Source organism: Melozone crissalis, unplaced genomic scaffold (genome assembly GCF_028551555.1).
Source record: "Melozone crissalis strain CALT ecotype California unplaced genomic scaffold, PUWL_Pcris_2 ptg000034l_1, whole genome shotgun sequence".
Taxonomy (NCBI): Eukaryota; Metazoa; Chordata; class Aves; order Passeriformes; family Passerellidae; genus Melozone; species Melozone crissalis.
Window position 1 is genome coordinate 15,270,856 of NW_026535812.1, and position 18,671 is coordinate 15,289,526.

The 18,671-nt window shown below is 49.7% G+C and overlaps 1 protein-coding gene across 3 annotated transcripts in view; it reads right to left on the reverse strand.

Annotated features, from left to right (window-relative positions):
- IL1RAP (interleukin 1 receptor accessory protein) overlaps positions 1 to 17,506 on the reverse strand; it is a 51,461-nt gene extending 33,955 nt beyond the window's left edge. For 2 of the 3 annotated variants that reach the window (XM_054282694.1, XM_054282696.1), the window contains exons 1-2: positions 17,424 to 17,506; positions 1,593 to 1,660 (exon numbers count right to left, since the gene is read on the reverse strand). In XM_054282694.1, coding sequence (XP_054138669.1) covers positions 1,593 to 1,659 — 67 coding nt within the window. In that variant the 5' untranslated portion in view covers position 1,660; positions 17,424 to 17,506. Of the gene's footprint in view, positions 1 to 1,592; positions 1,661 to 17,109; positions 17,163 to 17,423 lie in introns of those variants that run through there. The other variant, XM_054282695.1, reaches the window with a different exon arrangement.
- Between the last annotated feature and the right edge of the window lie 1,165 nt (positions 17,507 to 18,671).

The window sequence follows — 18,671 nt, forward strand, 5'->3', positions numbered from 1 at the left end:
ATTTGCAGGGGATGTGTATTTTAACTGACTACGTGTCTCATGTATTGAGACTTGACTTACATTCTTGCAGCACTCTACAAGGGTTCTGGCCACCCCTCACAACAAATCTCTGCTAAAGGAGGTATGTTTAAAAAGTACTAAATGTCCTGCAGAAATGCATGGAGGGTTCTGGTTCTGCCAAATCAACTGGCACGAGCCTGTGTGACCCAAATGCCAGGGTGCTCATTTCTGAAATCAGCTTCTTCCCAGCCAACTGTGTTAGCTTCTAGAGCTGCTCTAACATTTCCTGGGCAATCCTGATTCAATTGCACCAACCTCTCATTTCTGCAAAATCCCAAGATGACTGCACGTGGGGTGTTGTAATGCTGCCTCAGCAGGAGGAGGATGTTGCGTTGGTGGAGAGCAGAACAGCTCGTCCAGAAGCTCAAGCAAAGCAGGGATTTTCCCAGCCAGCAGCTGAGATCCATGTCCCTGGGCCCCTCCTTCCCCACACACTCCTACTGCCTAGGGCTCACTGGAGGAGACCTAGGCCATGTATTCTCTCTCCTTTGCTGTTCCCCCTTTGCTCACCACTTCCACCCAGCCCCTGTCAGCCAGGATGGGACATCCCCCACTAAAATACAGCCTACTGTGAGTGCCTGCAGCCCTTGGGCAGCCCAAGGAGAAAAACCTCCCAGGCTTCAGCCTGTGCCACGAACACTGCACTGAGATGAACCTTGCTGAAGTGCACGTTGTGAGTCTGGCCCACAATAATTCAGTGTGGTCCAAGAGAGAATGATAGAAGAGCTGTTCATCTGCTCGGGGTATATTGTAACTGCTTGTTTGCCAGCATTGCAGAGGGACAAGAGTTCATGGGGGGACTCGTCAAATCCCTGTACAGCCCTTATTTCTGAGCATTTCCCCCCATAAAACCAGCTCCTGTTCTTTCCTCCCTCCCCCTTTCCACTTGCCTCCTGCAAATCATGCTGTCTCCTTCCACCCCCAAATAGGAAGTCCGGAGCCGAGACATGCACAATCTGCCTCTTCACAAGAGCTGGGCTGAACGAGTGCCAGAGGAGCTGCGAGCATGACAACATATTTCCTGTCAGGAAAGTGACTCAGTGAGACTGGTATCAGAGCTCCTCTTACTCTAGAAGTTCCCCTCTCCCCTTGCATTGCTAAGGCATGAGTCAGAATTGGAGAGCTGAATCTCAGTCCTCTCGGGATCCAGCCAGGGATAGCAGAGTTCAGGTTCAAGCCTGGGTCCTTCCTGCAGCTCAGGGACAAGGCAGCTCCATGGGCCAAGCCCTGGATTCACCCCTCACAGAAGGTCAATAATGATACTGACACAGGGCACAGATGGAGTTTGAAAGCACTTTTAGGTGGAGGTGCTGTTGCTGTTTGCTCATGCACCTCTTCATACCACACTGGTCATCTCTACACAGAGCATTGTACAACAGGCCCCCAGAACCAACACTGTGTTCATGCATTGTATTAAAGTATTTTATACACAACCATTTAATCCAGAAACACTGCAAATGCTCAAAACTCACTACAGACAGTTTTCTTCTCTGCACAGAAGTGGGCAGGTCCATCACATGCCACGTCCTTACCTGAGCCTCTGCCAAGAGTGACCATGGACAGCCAGAGCGAAACCAGCAGGACACTGACCATCTTCATCCTGGGAGACAAAGCACACAGACCTGGTTATCTGACACTGTTTCACCACTGCAGGCCATTTTTAAACTCTGTGTGTTTATTCCTCCATTCACCCTGTGACCCTTTAACTCTGGCACACCCCTGTTTTATTTCATTAAGATTCCTCAAGAACAGCACCCTCATGGCAGCCTCACTCTGCCTGTGGGCAGCTTGCCAAGCCTGGGAGGTGATGGCTCTGAAGAGGACAGCCCAGCTCATTGACAAGTCACCAGAATGGTCTGTATCAGGAGCACAAGGAGTCAAATGGATGTTTGCAGGCTACAAACCCCAAGCTCTGACTCCCAAAAGAAGGTGCTTTGCCAAGACCTCCCTCTGGTCACCTCTAAGAACAAGTGCAGAGGGCGCTCGCATTGGCTGTGGCACATCTGCACTGAATGTGTGTCTGACACTGACAGGACACCACACCAGAGCAGTCCCAGCTGGCAAGGTGTGCTGCCAGGGACCTGCAAAGGGGCCAGCTGCCACAGCCTGCTCCAACCTGCTCCTGCAGGCAGTGGAGGCAAGACAGGGCCTCACCAGCCCTTCCCAGTCAAACCCTCCTTGGAACTCACAGGAGTAAACAAACAACAGGTCTGTACACTTTTCAGAAAGGATCTAAACAAAGGCTTATCCTTTCTAAGCAGCAGTGATAAGCAAAAAAACAATCCCAAACTTTTCCATTCCCACTACAGAACACAATTTCCTGTAATTTGAGATAAATGTACACTGCCAGAGTTTCACTGGCTGCCCACTCCAGTATCTGGCATTCGGCTCTCAGAGCTGCTCACTCACTGGAATTAAATATCCCTCTGTTTCTAGGTTTTTCAGGATGCAATTTATAAGCTGGTAGTCATGAAAACTGACATCTACTAGATGCTCTCATTAAAGGGGTTAAGGTCACATTTGATATTCCTGTGTGCTGTCAGATCACAAAGGGAGAAGAGATGGTTAAAAGGCTGAACTTCATCAAAGCATCTCAGCTCTGCCAGGCAGATGCAGTAATGAGCATGGTGATACTGTCAGGAATGTGCTCATGAGATGACAGAGAAACCTGCTCCATCAGGGTGTGTTAAAAGTGCGGGGGGAGAAGCCACAGAGCTCCCTTAAACATCTCCCTCAAAAACCTGTCCAGAATATATGCAGTACACAGAAGGGCTTTGAGCATAGGCAGAGAACACCTAAGATTGCACAGATTGCAGAGATTAACAAGAACGGGACACGTGAACTGCACTACTCAAAGCCCAGCAGCGGATATTGAATCCTTCCTTTTCAGGGCTTACATCTGAAAAGCCTTTGTGCGATGCCTTCCCTCTGCTGGGCTCATCTCAAAGAGACAAAGGAAATCTGAAGCATGCCTGTTCTTCCCTGCACAGTCCATGGAAAGGGCTGCACACTGCCTCTGAAGCCATCAGGCTTTCAAAAATGGCCAAGAAAGGAAGTGAGGGGGTTTTTTTCCCTGGGGTCCAGCTGAGAGGGCTGATCACCCCCTACCACTTCTTCCAAATTGAAATGCCAGCTGCTTATCAAACCTCTCTCTCTTGCCACCTACAACCAGCTCCCAATCTTACTTAAGACTCCAGAGGGAAGAAACAATATTAACTACTCCCACCACCTGGAAATGCTGAAGAAAGATAAAACATTTTTATCTTTCAGATTGGACAGCGAGATCCAACATGCTGCTCTCCTGGTAGGAATTAAGGAACTTTTGGTAATTGAGATGCTTGAAGAGAGGAGGTGTAAAGAGTGGCAGGGAATCATTCCCATAATCCAGATCCCTCATGGTTCCCTCTCCATTTGTCATTAGCTAAATGCACAGCGTGTCCTAACTCACCCTTATTTTCCAGCGACTCTCTCCTGCGTTTTGCACAAATCAGACTGAATTCAGCCCCAAAGCAAGCAGGAACCACCACGGACTTTGGATGAGTTTCCCTTGTATTGAGCAAGGCCATTTGCGTGGCCTGAGGCCAAAATAAACTACTACATTTCACTGGGTGATACATGAACTCTGCAGTGAGCTAATATTTACATCCATTAGCTGTGCTCACAGGAACATGCTCCCTTCAACTGTCTCACAGAGCCACCAGGTTCCCATGAGCAAGGTATCCAAGATTTCCATGCTCTGCCTACTAGTAGGAAAACCCTTTTTTTCTTGCTCTACCCAGCTATAAAATCAGGAGCCTCACACACAGAGTGATTTCCTTCTGGTTCATTCCAGGCTTTCCAGAGATCTTATCAGTGGAGACAGACAGACACAGGGCCTGTCAGATTACAGCAATTTCTCCATTACAGAGAAGGGACACAGCTGACCACAGCCCTGGCTGCTCCCACTCTACACAAATGCAAAGGACCATGGAAGGGACAGGCACAGAGTCAAGGGCTGGTCAAGGGGAGCCACCACACCCTCCTGGATGCCCTGACCATGCCAGAATTTGCCAGCTCAGCTCTGTTCCTGTGGATTACTCAAAAATCCTGTTCCAGGATTACTCGAAAATACTCCAAAACCCAAACAGCCCCAAACCTGTGATATCCCCCCAAATAAAAAGGTCTTCTCACAGCCGTTCTGTGGTGACACAGGAGAACACTGCATCCTGCTGCACAGAGGACTGGGTTTTGCAATGCCCCGAAGAACCACAGGACTACAACCCACCCTGGTCTTGCCAGGAACAGAAGAGTTTTGTCAACCTTTCCCAGCAACCTGCCTCTGTGTTTCCTGACAGGACAGAGCATGTTGCCATTTTTCCTGCCTGTGATGCAATTCCAGCGCTGTCTGATGAACTCCTTGTGCAATCCTGTAGAACTGCACCAAACACCAAAGGAGCCAGAGGCCAGGGAGTGCAAACCCAGGCTGCAGCAGAAGGCTCCTCCCAGCTGCATCCACCCAGTGCAAATAAAAGTAAAAGGAGAATAAAATCAGTGAGCAGGAGAGCCTACCAGCTCAGAAATCACACTGCAGCTAGCAAGCAGGCAATCAGAGCAGCCAGGAGGCAGCTGGAGAGCTCTGATACATCCTCAGCACTCCAGGAACTTCTCACGAGACCAATATACTCTGAGGTGCTCTTAATGTCTCCATAAATTAACATTTTAATAATAATTCATACAGTGGTTAGGGAAAATGATCCATCACAGCCCTTGCTAGAGTTTTTTTTAAGGAACTTCACTTGAAATGTTCACTTTGTTTCAAATCAGAAATTGTTCCCTTTTCCTTCCAGAGCACCTTTTTCTTTAAACTTTCACCTTCTGTCTACTGAGGAGCAAAGAAAAGTGGGGTGGGGGGAAGCACAATCATGGAAGTGTCTCATGCTCTTAACATCAAAGGGGGTGAAAAGTCTGATTTTTTTCATTTTATACTGGTCACAAGTAGCCTTTCTGTCAGAAAAAAAAAACATTAATATTTTTATTTAAAACACCTTTTAACAAAACACCCTTGCCAAAGAGACCTCAGCAAGGCATCATTCCCTCCTGCCTTTAGCAGCATGGACTCTGCAAAGCCCACGCACTCTACCAGCAATTATAAAAGCAAAGACAGATGTCAAGTAATTAACAAAGAGAAGTGCACTCAAAGTAACTACTGCACACCTATTCTCAAATACACTGTACCAATTCTACAGAACAATGCTGCATTTTCCAGGAAAAATGCCTTTGTCCCTCCTAACCAGAAGCCTCTATGAGAGCTGATAGGTTTTTTGCTTTTCATGGAGAAGTCACACGAGGGCCTGCAGAACAAAAGCGCCCTTCAGAACCTTGCCACTAAGTGCTCTGACTGAAAAGGAGTATAAAATAAAGCAGTTTCTGAAAGAGGAAATAAAAAATTTGAGCCAAAGCATGTTTTGCATAGTATTTTCTCTCTGTAATTCTGTCCCAACTCAAAAGCATTTGAGAGCCCCAAAACTGGGACACGGACACGGGAAGGCTGGCAAAATCCAGAGTGGGCTAGCTTGGGAAATGCTTTGGTTCTGTGCCACAAGGATTTGGAGATGGAGGTTGATTGGTGGGCTCAGAGCAGAGCTGGTGCTCAGGAAAGGGGCTCAGCTCTCTGCTCCCACTCACAGGGTGCCCACAAACCCTGGGTCCCTGCACCATCCCACTGCAGCATTGCAGAAGGCGGCTCCATGAGTCTGCTGGGTTTTCTTATGGGGAAAAATAGATGCACAGTTCAAGTAAATTCAAAGAATCCAAAAGGCAGACAAAGGGCAGCCTGAAAAAGCAGCTGCAGAAAAGTAACAGCAAAAACACTAATGGAAAATGGGAAAAGGCCCTTCAGCCCCCCAGGAAACACTTTTGCTTTTCAGTATGTGCAGGAGTAAGTCAGACAAAAGGAGGAATTACTGTAGCATAAACCATCTTGGTGCCACTTAGCCTGCACAGTGTCTCTCTGAGCCTGCATCTCCTCCAGAGGCCACGTGGGCACTGCCTGGCACTGCCCTTTGCTGTGGTGCCCACGGTGCCACTGTGTCCTGCCCAGAACTGGTCAGTGCCAGGGGCAGCCCTCCCGAGGAACAGACTGTGACACCCAGGCAGGAAGGCAGGGCACGGCTTTTGGAAGGCCAGCCTTTACTGCCCAGGAGGAACGACCACATTAATGGCAATTTTCATCCCTGGACAGCTCCCAGGAAGAGAGCAGGGAGGGATCCAGAGCAGTGTGATGAGGAGCACCCAGAGCAGCTGGCAGCACTCTCCCTGCTCTCGTGCATGCCACGCCACACTCATCACTTCAAACAGAGCACAGTGACCAGAGGGCCCAGCGCTGTCCTTGGATAAAATATTCACATCTCTCCTGAGGGCGGGGAGCCCAATTTGTCTCAGCAGCAGCTCACAAACAGCCAGGCACATTTCAGCAGGGATCAAGCAGAGCTGAAGCCTGCCCTGCAGTCAGGGATATCACAGGAACCAGAGGTGTGACGCAGTCACTACATATAATGGTGACACACCTAAGGCAGGGACCTGCAAAATCAGGGCTGGAGTCCCACCTGTGCCAGGGTGGCTGCACTCACCAGGCATCGCCTGCCTGACATCAGAATAGGCTGAGAGGAATTTTTTTCTGAAATTTTTCTATTACAAAAGTCATTTATGTCATCAGAACCACAGGAAATGCTGAAATTTGGGCAGCCTGAAAGCTTTTAACCAGCTAGAATCAAGGCAGATATTATACACCTGCTTTGCAGAGGGGAACAAGAATTAAACTAGTGGGGGTCAGATGGAAAGCTGCCCTGGTGAGAGGTGTCTCCTGTCACCAGCACAAAGGATTTCCTGCCTTGCTTGGTCAGACCTGGCCACTGGCACACAGCTTTACAGCCAGAGCTACTGAGTACCCTGAAGGACAAAAATAACAAACCAAAACCAAACACATAACAAGAAAATCTGAGAATAGTCTTCTTAACCAGTGGCTCAGCCAGCTCAGGACACGACACCAGGCATCCAAGCTGGCTCCCTCTGCCTGTCACCCACCATGGCCCTTCCCTGGCTCCCTGCCTGCACATCCAGGCCAAGGGCTGCAGCCTGATGGCTTTTTAATAATGACATTTTACAGAATCCCCAACATGGGATGAACAAGCTCAGCATTGATGCTCCAGAGTCACCGTGGGAGGTGATCCCAAGCTATTTCTCCTTCAGCAGAGCAGCACAAATTGCAGAAGCAAGGCTGCCCTTCCAGGAGCACCAAGGGCTCCCCAGGGCAGGGCTGGCAGCAGCCTCCCCTCAAGCTCAGAGGCTTGGGAAAAAGTGTGGAGACTTTCATTCACAGTGAGTCATTCCTGGGAGCTTCCTTGGTAGTGCAAGATTTGCCAGTGGCAATGTTTGGGACATGGAGGTGAGATTTCCAGGCAGGGAATTTGTGATTTGCTATTGGCACTTACATACCAACTCCTGGCATCCTTTTGGCTCAGCAGATTTAATGCTAACAATGAGAACTCAGAGGTTTTTTTCACCCTCACAAAAGAAAGAAGTGCAATCTAGGCATGTGGAGAGAAGTGGAGGGGAAGCTTGAAAATATACCTGAATAAATTTGTAATGCCCTTCTTCCCTTTGCAGTTCTCCTGGGGTCCTCTCAGGACCTGGAAAAGCAGAAATGCTACAGATTTTGCACACTGCTCTGCTGGAGTCCAGGGTGCCACTGAGTATGCTCTGCCACCAATTTAGCAGGCAGAGCACACTACATTTCATACATCCAAAACAAATGAGCTCTCTGTCACCTCTACAAAATATGCACACCTGGACAAGTCAAAGAGGCAGCTGGGACTATTGCCTAGAGATCTGTGGAGTGGGCTGGAGAGGGGCAAGCAGAGCCACAGCTATAAAATCAAACAGCATGGATTACAAATGGATCCACGCAGGCCACTGAGCAGTTCAAACACTGAGCTACAAGAGCGCTTCTGTGCTCAAGCAAAAGGTATCCAGCTAAGATAGTCTATTTTTTATGTGTGAATAGCCAAGGAATGAAAAGTTTCCAACAGTGCTTCAAAGAGAGCTGAGATCTTCCATGAAGACAGACACAATGCTTCTATTTTGGACAGCTATGTTATAGTGGAGGGAGAGTTCTGAGAAACACACACAATACTGTGGTGCCACAAAATAAACTGAGAAAACCAATCTTTGCACAGAAAAAAGGAAATCTGCAATCAGTGTGGCCCAAAGACCTGAGAAGACCCAAGGAATCCAAAGTGAGATTCCCCCCTCAGTGGAAAAATTCCAATTTTTCATGGAACACTTGGAGACATCTGAGAACAAGGATTTAATTTATACATTCTCCTCCTGACCTTTGCAATGGATTTACAATGTAAGCAGCTCCACTGCCTCCCTGGGAGGGTGTTCCACTGCCCCAGTGGGCACAGCAGCACATCCACACAGTGCATCACATTGCACAGCAGCAGCCCCAGCCAGCTCAGCACGAGTCTCCAAATCCAGAGAACACAATGCAGATTTGAGCAGGTTTTCAGATGGGTTTAATGCCTTTTCGGGACAGGCCCAGGACTCTCAAACCCAGAGCAGCTTTCCCAGGAGGGGTCTCCTGGCCAGCCCAGCCTGGTCCAACCAGTGCCCTGCAGCCCCATTGTCCATCTCCTCCCCTGTCCCACCAGGGGCTGCACCCAGCCCTGCTCAGCACCACCTGCAACAGGCTCTCAGTGCCAAACTCACTCCAAGAGCTTTTTAAGCTCAAGCCCTTGCTGGCAGCTACATACCTGCTCCTTCATCTCCTTCCCACTAAGTGCTTCAGCACCAGATTCCCAGGATGGCTGCTCCATATTCAGACAACATCCTTCCCCTTTTGTTCCTCCTGGGAGGGACACAACAGGCAAAACTCCTCCAAGCACCACCATGCTCCAGAGCACATCACTGTCTCTCCCTTCCCTTCCCTTCCCAGGAATCTGCTTTCCTATGGTGCCACAGATTCCTCAATGTCTCCAGCACTACCAGCTTTGCCTGTGCTGCTGCCAGTGGGGAAGCCCAGCTCCCCCTGAGGAATGATTCCCTCAAGTGACTCTGGGTATCCTGGGATGAGCAAAATATTCAAGGGTAAAAGCCAGTCAGAAGAGATTTTCTTTCTCAAGTTTGGGCCACACAGCATTTCCACACCTGGTACTTATATTAATCATGTTAATTTAATCCCATTTAACCTTACAAGTAAAAGCAAACAAGAATAAGACATCAAGATGCTTCAATCCCTGTCCTGCAGCTCAGATAGGCTGCTCCAAGGGTGCTTTACACATCAATCAATTTAAAGCAATATAAAAATAGAAAGCCCAGGAGCTACCAGCCTCCCCCAAGACAGCACCTCACTTAAAAGCATTTCTCTGGAGGTCCTTCCAGCCCTCCACATTCCCAACCCACCCACCTGGTCCTCCTGGTGACTATCAGAGCAGCTTTCTATTGCATACCTGTCCCTTTCTGGCCAGCATTCTGCAAAAGGGACTAGAAAAAGCTGTGTACACACAGTAAAAAGAAGAGAAACAAGAGTGAGACAATCCTTCACCCCCTGTGATGTGTATTCCCTTTTGCTCCCCATGTCTCTAACATTTCCCTCTGCAAATATTTGGTTGCACCATCACAGGGAACTTGCTCAGGCTCTGCCTGCACTGGCCCCATCAGTGCATCTTGAAATTCAACCTTCAAAGAGCAGCACCCTGAAATTTGAAGTCCAGGAGCCTCCTGTGAGAAAGTCTGCTCTGTGACCCACAGCACCCACACAGTGGGAAAGCTGAGATGGAGCTGCAGGCAGCAGTATGCTGCGACTGTCATCAATATTAATTATTTGGGGAGAATATGATTGATCTCACAAGGGCAATGAATTCATTTCTCCAGCTGAATGACAAACAAAAGGCAATACATGCACTGCTGACATTTCCAAAGGCTACGAGGTGCAGAGACACGAGGAAATGCTGCTCTGCACTAAAGTCCTGCTGCAAAGAGCCAAAAATCTGAAAAGCCTCTGAAATGTTCATTTCTGAGCATCTTCAATGCCAGGAAGTAGATGCCTTCATATTCTCAAATCTGTGCTGACCCCAGCCCTGGGCTGGCTCCCATCTTTGCACTGAGAGGAAGCAATCTCTGAGCATCTTTGGGAAGTTGGTGCCATGGTTTGACTCTGGCCCAGTGCCAGGCACCCACAAAAGCTGCTCACTCACCCTCCCCTCCCGTGCCACAGCTGGGCAGAGGAGAGGAAAAACTAATGAAGGGTTCATGAGTTTAGGTAAGGACCAGGAAAAACCACTCCAAGGGCAAAACAGGCTCAGCTTAGAGGTACAAAGTGAATTCATTACTAGCAGAGCCAGAAGACGATAAAGAGAAGTAAAAGAAAGCCCTTAAAACACTTTTTTTCCCCCAGCCCCTCCCCTCCTTCCCACCAACAGCACAGGGAGCCAGGGCCATGCAAAAACCAACACAGCTGGGTTGAGTTTCCCTTCTACTCTTTGACACTTCATGTCAGCAACTACAGAGTCATTGTACCTGACAGATAAGGGGGCAAAAAACATTTCTAAGGGAGAAACATGACCCTCCTGGACTATTCAAGAGGGCTGAAATACAAGGTACAGCTCCCCTGTGCAATGGGAGAAAAGGAAGACACAGCCAGCCTGGAGAAAAGCGTTTCTGTCTCTCCATGGGGTCAGGAGTCTGTGTGTGTGAAACCTCCCAAGGATCCCAAAATTCCACACAGCAACCTGAGACAGGACAAGGAAGAAGGAGAAAGGTAAATGCACTGGGGCTATTTCTTCAAGAGAATGGATAAGGGGGAAATCCCATCCCAGTCCACAGGGATGTTATTCTGGTGGAGTCTGAGCTCTGTCCTTCAGTCACCCCAACACATCAGCTCAAATCAAATGCAACCAGCACAATTTGCTGCAGTAACACATTCTGGGATCCAGCAGCACATCTGTGTTCATTCAGAGAGGCTGGGTGCCCTCAAGACCTGCACAGCTTGCCAGCTGGGCAGCAACATCCTCCTCCCACTACCCAGATCCCTTCTTGAAAACAAGGGCTGGGAGGTATCTGTGCTTGAGGGGAGAGGGGCTATTTCTCAACAGAACAAATCAAATTATTTGTATTAGAGTGAATTTGCATGGCTCTCACTGACAAATTAAGTCTTTTTTACACATCTCAGAGCTTTGACTCAACAGATTGCTAATAAATTCATGTAGGTGGGGCTCTGGATGTTACTATGGTGGGAGGGAGGTGAGGTTTTACTTTTCGCAACAGGACTAACCTGAGAAAAAATAACTAGGAATTTGGACTCCTTACACTGCCATTTACTAGGCTCCTGTAAGTCTCTAAGATTGAAGATTTTAAAACAGTCTCTAGTTTAGAGTAGAAATATGAGTTTCTGGCTAATAAACATGAAATCTGTATATAGGCATCAATCACCAAATGCAGTGCATGAAAAACTGTAGTGCCTCCCTGATAATCAGGCATTAGAGAACTTATAAATGGCTGGCCCCTGAACTGAGTGCATTAGCAGAGGCTTCTGAAATCTGTGCCTCTGTTTCCCCAGCCACATTTAGAACAGCCGCTCCCCATCTCACACCACAGCAGTGCATCTTAATATCTCTAAAGTGCTCAGAGATGCTGAGATGAAAGATAACATATGAGTGCAAAGTATAGATTAATTCCCTGAGCTCAACAGTCAGTGGAGCTGATGGAGCTAAAAGTAACACATACCCACCACAAAAAACCAGGGTTCTGAGCCTATCTTAAATAGTAGCTACTTAAGGAACAGGTCCCCTGGAACAAGTAATTTTGGGGCTGGTTAGTTGAGCCCCAGCAAGCAGGAAACAGAGAAATACAATGCACTATTATGAAAAATGGATGCTTTTCCAGAAGGTCTTCAACCTGTTCCTACAGAATTTGGCTCATTTCAGTTAGAGCTGCTAACATTTTAGCAGCCACCACATAAAGAACATGACCAAACATAATTTGAAAAGCTATTTCCCTTTCTGTTTGTTTTTATAAATTATTAAAAATCCAGTTTAAATATTGCAAAGAAAACTTTAAATTGAGCAAGATAAGTTTTGGCATCCTTCCAAGTAGAAGGCAAACCCCAAAATGTTACTGCAAATCCAACAGATGGGTGTTATTTTTCACACTTTAAAATTTCATTCCTTTGCACTGAGATTAACTGTAATTAGCTCTTTATTTACATCTAAAACAAAAAGTAAAATGATAAAGAAAGGCAGCTATAACCACAACTCACAGGCAGAAAAAGGCCAAAAAAAGAAAACCAACAAAAATTCCCTCTGAGAAGAAAACACATCTTTCTTGCCAAGCAGCATAATTGTTACAAATATACAGTTAAACAACTCCACAACATCCTGTCAGCACTAAGGATAAACATTTAAGTCACAGTCTTGCCAGCCTTTACACAGAAATTGATCAAATACCTAAGAAGCTTCCTCAGAACGCTGGAAAAATCTCGCCTCCCTCTAAACAAACAGCATCAGCCCTAAGAGAGGCAAGATACTCCACCACACTTTTATTTCAGTAATGCAAGGGATTAAAGAAAACTGCGAGGAAAATAAACAAACAAAAGCAAACCCAGCAGCTTTCCCAGATAAAGAGAGAGGTATTAAAACCTAATCGTGTTTTTTTTTTAAAGCCCTCTTCTAATTCTGATAACACCTTGGCTGAGTAAAGCTGAAGAGGCTCCTTAAGTATCTGTGTGAGTGAATGATTCACGGTGTAGCTTTGTGTTTCAGCAAAGCAGTGCAGGGAGCAGCCTGGGGAGCCCAGTGCCACGCTCTGAGCTGGCACTGCCAGGCTGCGCCAGCGGCACCCAGAGAGCCCCTGAGCCACGGCCAGCGCTGCAAGGGTTAAACAGCACCGCCTGGCCTGAGCGAGCTGTTAGCAATGACAAACAGCGAGTGGGCTTGCAGGCAGCCTAAATGCTTCAGGACCAGGGGGAAACCGCGCCATGGCAGCTCAGTGCTGTCAGTGCCGGACACGGACGGGAGCGCTGGGCACGCACGGTCCCGCCAGGGACAGCCCTGGGGCTCCTTCTCTGCGCACCCAGGGCTGGGAGCTCCCATGGCCCCGCTCTGAGTGGGATTTCCAAGCTAATGGCTCTCTGGCACCTTCCCAGTGCTCCCAGGAGAAGGAGCCACCTACCACTTCCCCGAGTGAGCCCAGGATTCATGGAAATGTCTCATTCTCCGCTGCAAATAGAGCATTTAAGTTAACAGCCCCATTTTGTTAACACATGTAAATGTAAAAAGATTCCATGGGAATCAATGTAACTTTTTCATCTAAATATCAAGTCAACACATAAGAAGGCAGAGTAGAGGGAGGAAGAGAAGAGGAGGGAGGAAGAGGGAGGGAGATCCAAACACCAGGGACCTTGAATCCACTCACTGCAAAAGTTAAGGACTGAAATAATTCTCATTTACTCATATGAGAAAGTGAAGCTCTCACTTTCTCGCTCTCTCCTTCTCTTTCCCTAACGCTCTCAGATACTTCTATCTTTAGCCAATTATCCTTGCTGTAATTTTCTTTAAATTGTAATTGGATAATCATCCAGACTCAGGGGAAACCTTTGTCAGAGGAATTCCTGGGGATATATTCCCATTTGATGAAACTGAGAGTTGTTAGGTTAACAAAGGACCGACTAAAGACATGATTCTTCACTTGTAGTGAAAATACTGTTTCACAAGCAACTATTTTTAGAGAACCCTGTAACAAAACACACACACTTGTACACTCGTTTTCCTGTATTTTATTTTCTGTAAAATCAGACTCCAAAATTATGAATATCATATTCTGTGCATGTGTCTTATTGGAACTTCTGAGGCTGAACACAGTAAACACAGTGGCCAAGACTGAAATTCCCCAAAGGGCAGGCACCACTGAAGCAATTTCCCCAAATCAGTTCCCTCCTTGCCCTCTCTCTGAGCTCATCTGGCTCAGTCGCGTGCAAAAGCCTCACACAGACCAGCAATGAGGCTGAGAAACGTCAGATTAGCCCTGTGCCTGGCAAAAGCACTGCTGTGGGGGGGACAAATCCTAAAATACCTCCCAAAAGAAGCGGCTGCTTTATTCCAGTTTAGCAGGGAACCTCAGCCGCACGTTTTGCTGATGGTGGAGCAGAACAAAGCAGCCACAAACCGTGGATGGCAGAGCCCCCCCTGCACACAGCCCCCCAGCCTCCTGCAGGGTGTGGAGAAGGGCATGGCACACCTGAGCCAGCTCTGCCTCTGCATCTGCCCCACTGTGCCCAGCCAGAGATGCTCCAGCTCCCTCCAGGTACAGAGCTGCCACCAGCACAGAGCACACAGGCTCTGCTCATGGGGGCACTGAAATCATTGAGCTGTGTCAAGAGAAAGAGAGGGGAAGGAGGAGGAGAGCAGAGCTGCACTGTAGAACGTGTTTCAGTTCCCAGATAACGTGGCGCTGTTCACAGATTTCAGCTTATATAGGCTTTTCCCTATTTCTATTTTTATTCCCAAAGCACTCCCCATTACTGTAGGATAAGGGAAAAAAAAGACATGAATGCATTCACATGCTGATATAATCTTCCTAAGTGTCCACCTGGCTAATGCAACCTGCACTCTGGGGCTCTCCCACACCAGCAGTCACAAGGGCTTCATGGCAAGTTTTTCCAAGTCAGTCTTGCTGAAACGGGAGGACACTTGACAAGAGAGAGGACCCAGGACACACAGGGAAAGAAATATGAATCATGTGCCTGCCAAAATAACCAACAGAGAAATCCAAGCAGAAGTGAGAAGGAGGAATAAAAACTCAAATTTTGGACTCTTATTCTGAATAAAGAATATAATTCTTCCTCCCTAGAGCTGGCATCTGGTTCATGCAGGTCTTGAAGGAATAAGGCTAGGACAAAATCTTTCTGCCTCATTCTTCCTGAATGCTTATTTTAGAGCTAAAAATTACAGCTCTGAGGCCAGCAGGGAGGCATTTCCCACACCTCCAAGTATCCAAGCTGCTACACCACTCCTCTTAAGTCTCTCTTATCTGTGTGTGCTTTGTGGTACCAGGTGTTTTGGGGTAGTGCTACCTGACCCTGGGGATGAGGCTGCTGGAGCCCAGAGCAGGGCAGTGCCCAAATGCAGAATACCTGCACAGACCAACAGAGTCTAGAAAGGGAGAGCCCAGAAGTGTTCACACACACACACAAGCTTTCCTTCCACATCCTGGAGGGATCAGAGGCCCTCTGGACTCTGGGGAGCCATGGACAGACATCAGCAAGCATCATATCAAATGCAGGCACTTTGAACTCAAGCTAGAAGCAGGGACATGGAAAGCAATCCCAGGGCTGTCTGGATGCAGCTCTGCCTTGCACAGAGGCATGGAGACAGAAACACAGCCTCTCACCCCACAGCCCCTTCTTGCAGCTCCATGCAGCAGCTCCCACCTTCCCAGCTCAACATTTCCAGTCATTGCAGTGCCCTGCAGGCTTCCACCACCCCAAGTCCTCTCAGGCTTACTCTCCACGTCCCTCATTATCCTACATCCTTAGGATGCTGCTCCTCCAGACAGGGTGATCCCAGCAACAACACTGTGCCTACTTCCAGGGAAGAATATCTGTATTTTAGAGTTTAATCCTCTCTGCCTGCCCTCTCCTGCTCACCACAGGCAGGCAGTGGAGACAGAAAGCAGGAGCCTTTCCAGCACCAACCTGCCCACCCGAGAGCCTGTGGGCTGGAGTGATGCTCTCCATGAAAACAAGGGATGCCTTTCCTGCAAGGAATACAAGACAGCAAGTAAATCTTCCAGAGCTGCCAAAAGCAACCTGTTATAAATGACCCTCTAAGTTATGAGATATGGACTCTCCACAGTGCAGTTAATAAATAACACCTCACAATCCTGGAAGCGTGTGTTGGGTGACACTTCTGCTTGCCCGAGAGGGGCACAGTTAAAAATGGAGTGTCAGGAAAATAATACTTTTTAATTATGAAGGAGATAAGTGTTTTTATAATACAAGGAGCTTGCTGTAATCTCACAAATCCAGAAGTGAAAAGCCTTTCCTAGGACAAAAAAACGGAATGCGTGGAACAAAATCCATCATTTTACAAGAAAAGAAAGATCTGTAAAGCCAACCAGAATTTTATCCAAGCAGTATAACCAGCTATTCACAAAGCAGAGGTCAGGATGAAAAGACAGAGTGTGTATGTGAGAGGGCATTTATAATCCAGTTTACTGTGACATCCCAAGGCCCCAAGATCAGGATTCTGTTGTGCCAAGCACTGTACAGGCACTCTGCAAGAAATCAGCCCAGAGTGAGGAACAAGCACTGCCACTGTCACAGGGGAGAGCGACATTGGCACAGAAAAGGGACACCTGAAATAGTGAAGCACTGATGGTTTCCTTTTTCCCCTTCTTTTTTAGGAAACCATCCAGTTTGCCTCCAGATACACCCCCCCCCCCCCCCAAAAAAAAAAAAGAAAAGAAAAGAAAACCTGCTTCACATAAGGGGGCAGCTGCCCCCAACAAACACAGCAAAGGCCATCTTGCTGCCAGCATCTTATCGCTTTCAGTCTGTTTTCTTGCACATGTCTCTTTCACTTTATTTGCCGGCTACGGCTTAAGCCTGACCCCTTCCTCTCCCCACTTCCATTTCAGAGACCCGTCTGACAGCAGAGAGCAGCTATCAGAGGATCAATGATTTGCGATCCGGATGAAAATTAAAGTTGCATTTCCCAGCGCGTGTAGCGCTCCAGCCAGCAATGCCCAGATCCCCACGGCATTTCCACGGCCCACGGGAGCGAACTGAAGCGAATCCCTCCGCATGTCGGGGACCGGGGCATCGCAGGAGCGGCGGACACAAACCCGCGGTCCCGCGGCTCGGTCCCCGCACACCGCGGCATCGCCGAGGGACCGCCCAGGGTCCCCCGAGGTCCGCGGGGTCCCCGGCCCCATCGCGCCCGCTCCGCTCCCGCATCCCTGGTCCCATCGCGCCTGCTCCGCGCCCCCATCCCCGCTCGCTGCCACCGTGCCCACCTGTCCTCCCTCGCCCGTGGCCGCCGGGCGCTGCTCCTCGGGCTCTCCCGAGCGCTTCCTCTTCTTTCCTTCCTCTCCCCTGCCCGTGCCAGCCGAGGAGCGGGGGCCGCTGCCGGCTGCGCGCCGCCGCCGCCCGGCTCCCCCCGCGCCGGGGCTGGAATCCGCCTCCTCCGACACAAACTTTCCCTTCGCGTGCGGGGAAGTTCACGGCCGGGGCGGGGCGGGACAGGCTCCCGTGTCCCTTGTCCCTGCCCACGCCCACGCCTACAGGAACACGGGCGTCCCCCGCGCCCCCTCGGGGCAGCGCGGCTCACCTGAGGGCGCGGGGAGCGCGCAGCTGTGCCCGGCACGCCGCGCTCTCCTCCTCTTCCTCCTCCTCTTCTTTTTCCTCCTCTTCTTCCTCCTCCTCTGCCTCCTCGCCGTCGTGGCCGATCCGCGCCCCCGGCTCCGCTCCGCCCCGCCCGCCGCTCTCCCCGCGGCCGCGCTCCGGGGGCGCTCGGGGCGGTCCCGCCGCGGTCACTGCGGGGCAGCGGGGCCGGGGCAGGCACAGGCACAGGCACAGGCACAGGCACAGCTCAGCTCCGTCCCTCCGCTGCTGCCGGCTCGGCTCGGGCCGGGGGAGGCGGGGTGCGAGGCGGGGTGCGCGGGGCCACGGCTCCCTCTCCTGGCCGGAGCCGTCCTGCCGGCGGCAGCTGCCGGGGGCAGGAGCCGGCCTGGAGCCCGTGTGGCTCGCCCGGAGCCTCTGGAGCCTGCCCGGAGCCCTCAGAGCCAGCCCGGAGTCCCTGGAGCCTGCCCGGAGCCCTCAGAGCCAGCCCGGAGCCCTTGGACACGTTCTGGACACTTTCCGGGTGGAGCGGGCTGGCGGGCACAGCCTTGCCGCTGCCCCTGAGCGCTCTGCGGGCCACCTGCCCCCTGGGAAAGTAAAGTTTCCCCATTCTCCTCTCTGGTGTGCTGGGATTCCTTCCTGGTAATTTCCTCCCAGGGCTCCCTGGACATCCTGATGCCACCTCGTCCCAGAGAAGTGGAACTGTTTTTGCTCTGTCGCTGGCACAGATACAGCCTTGATGAGGCTGAAATTGTTGATGGATGAGGAGTGGGCTCCTGAAACGGATTGCAAGGGCAGTGTCAGGGAGTCTAGGGAGTCTGAGGAGTGGAATAAAATTCTGCAGAGATTTGGGCCAGCACCTGCTCTAGGAGAATGTGGCCAGTGATTTTAAGTGCAGCCCCTAGTGTAGGAGTGCCCTTGCCCAGGAAAGCTCATTGTCCTCTCAGGTTGGCCTGGAGTCTCTTGCATCCTGGCAGTGAGCAACCTGCCCTTATTGGTACTTTTATCACATCTTGGCAGGCTGACAGCAGAGAGAAATGGCTGGACACAAAGCCTGTGGTGCTAAGGAAACTCCTGTCTGCTCAAAGTGCTGCAGCGCTTCTTAGCACTGTTGGCTACAACCCCTGGACTGAGTTCAACACCTCAGTTGTTATCCTCAGAAGGTGATTCCAGGATATCTAGGAGACCAAATTTCACCCCATCCCGTGAAGCTCCTCTGCAACAAACCTGTCCTGGG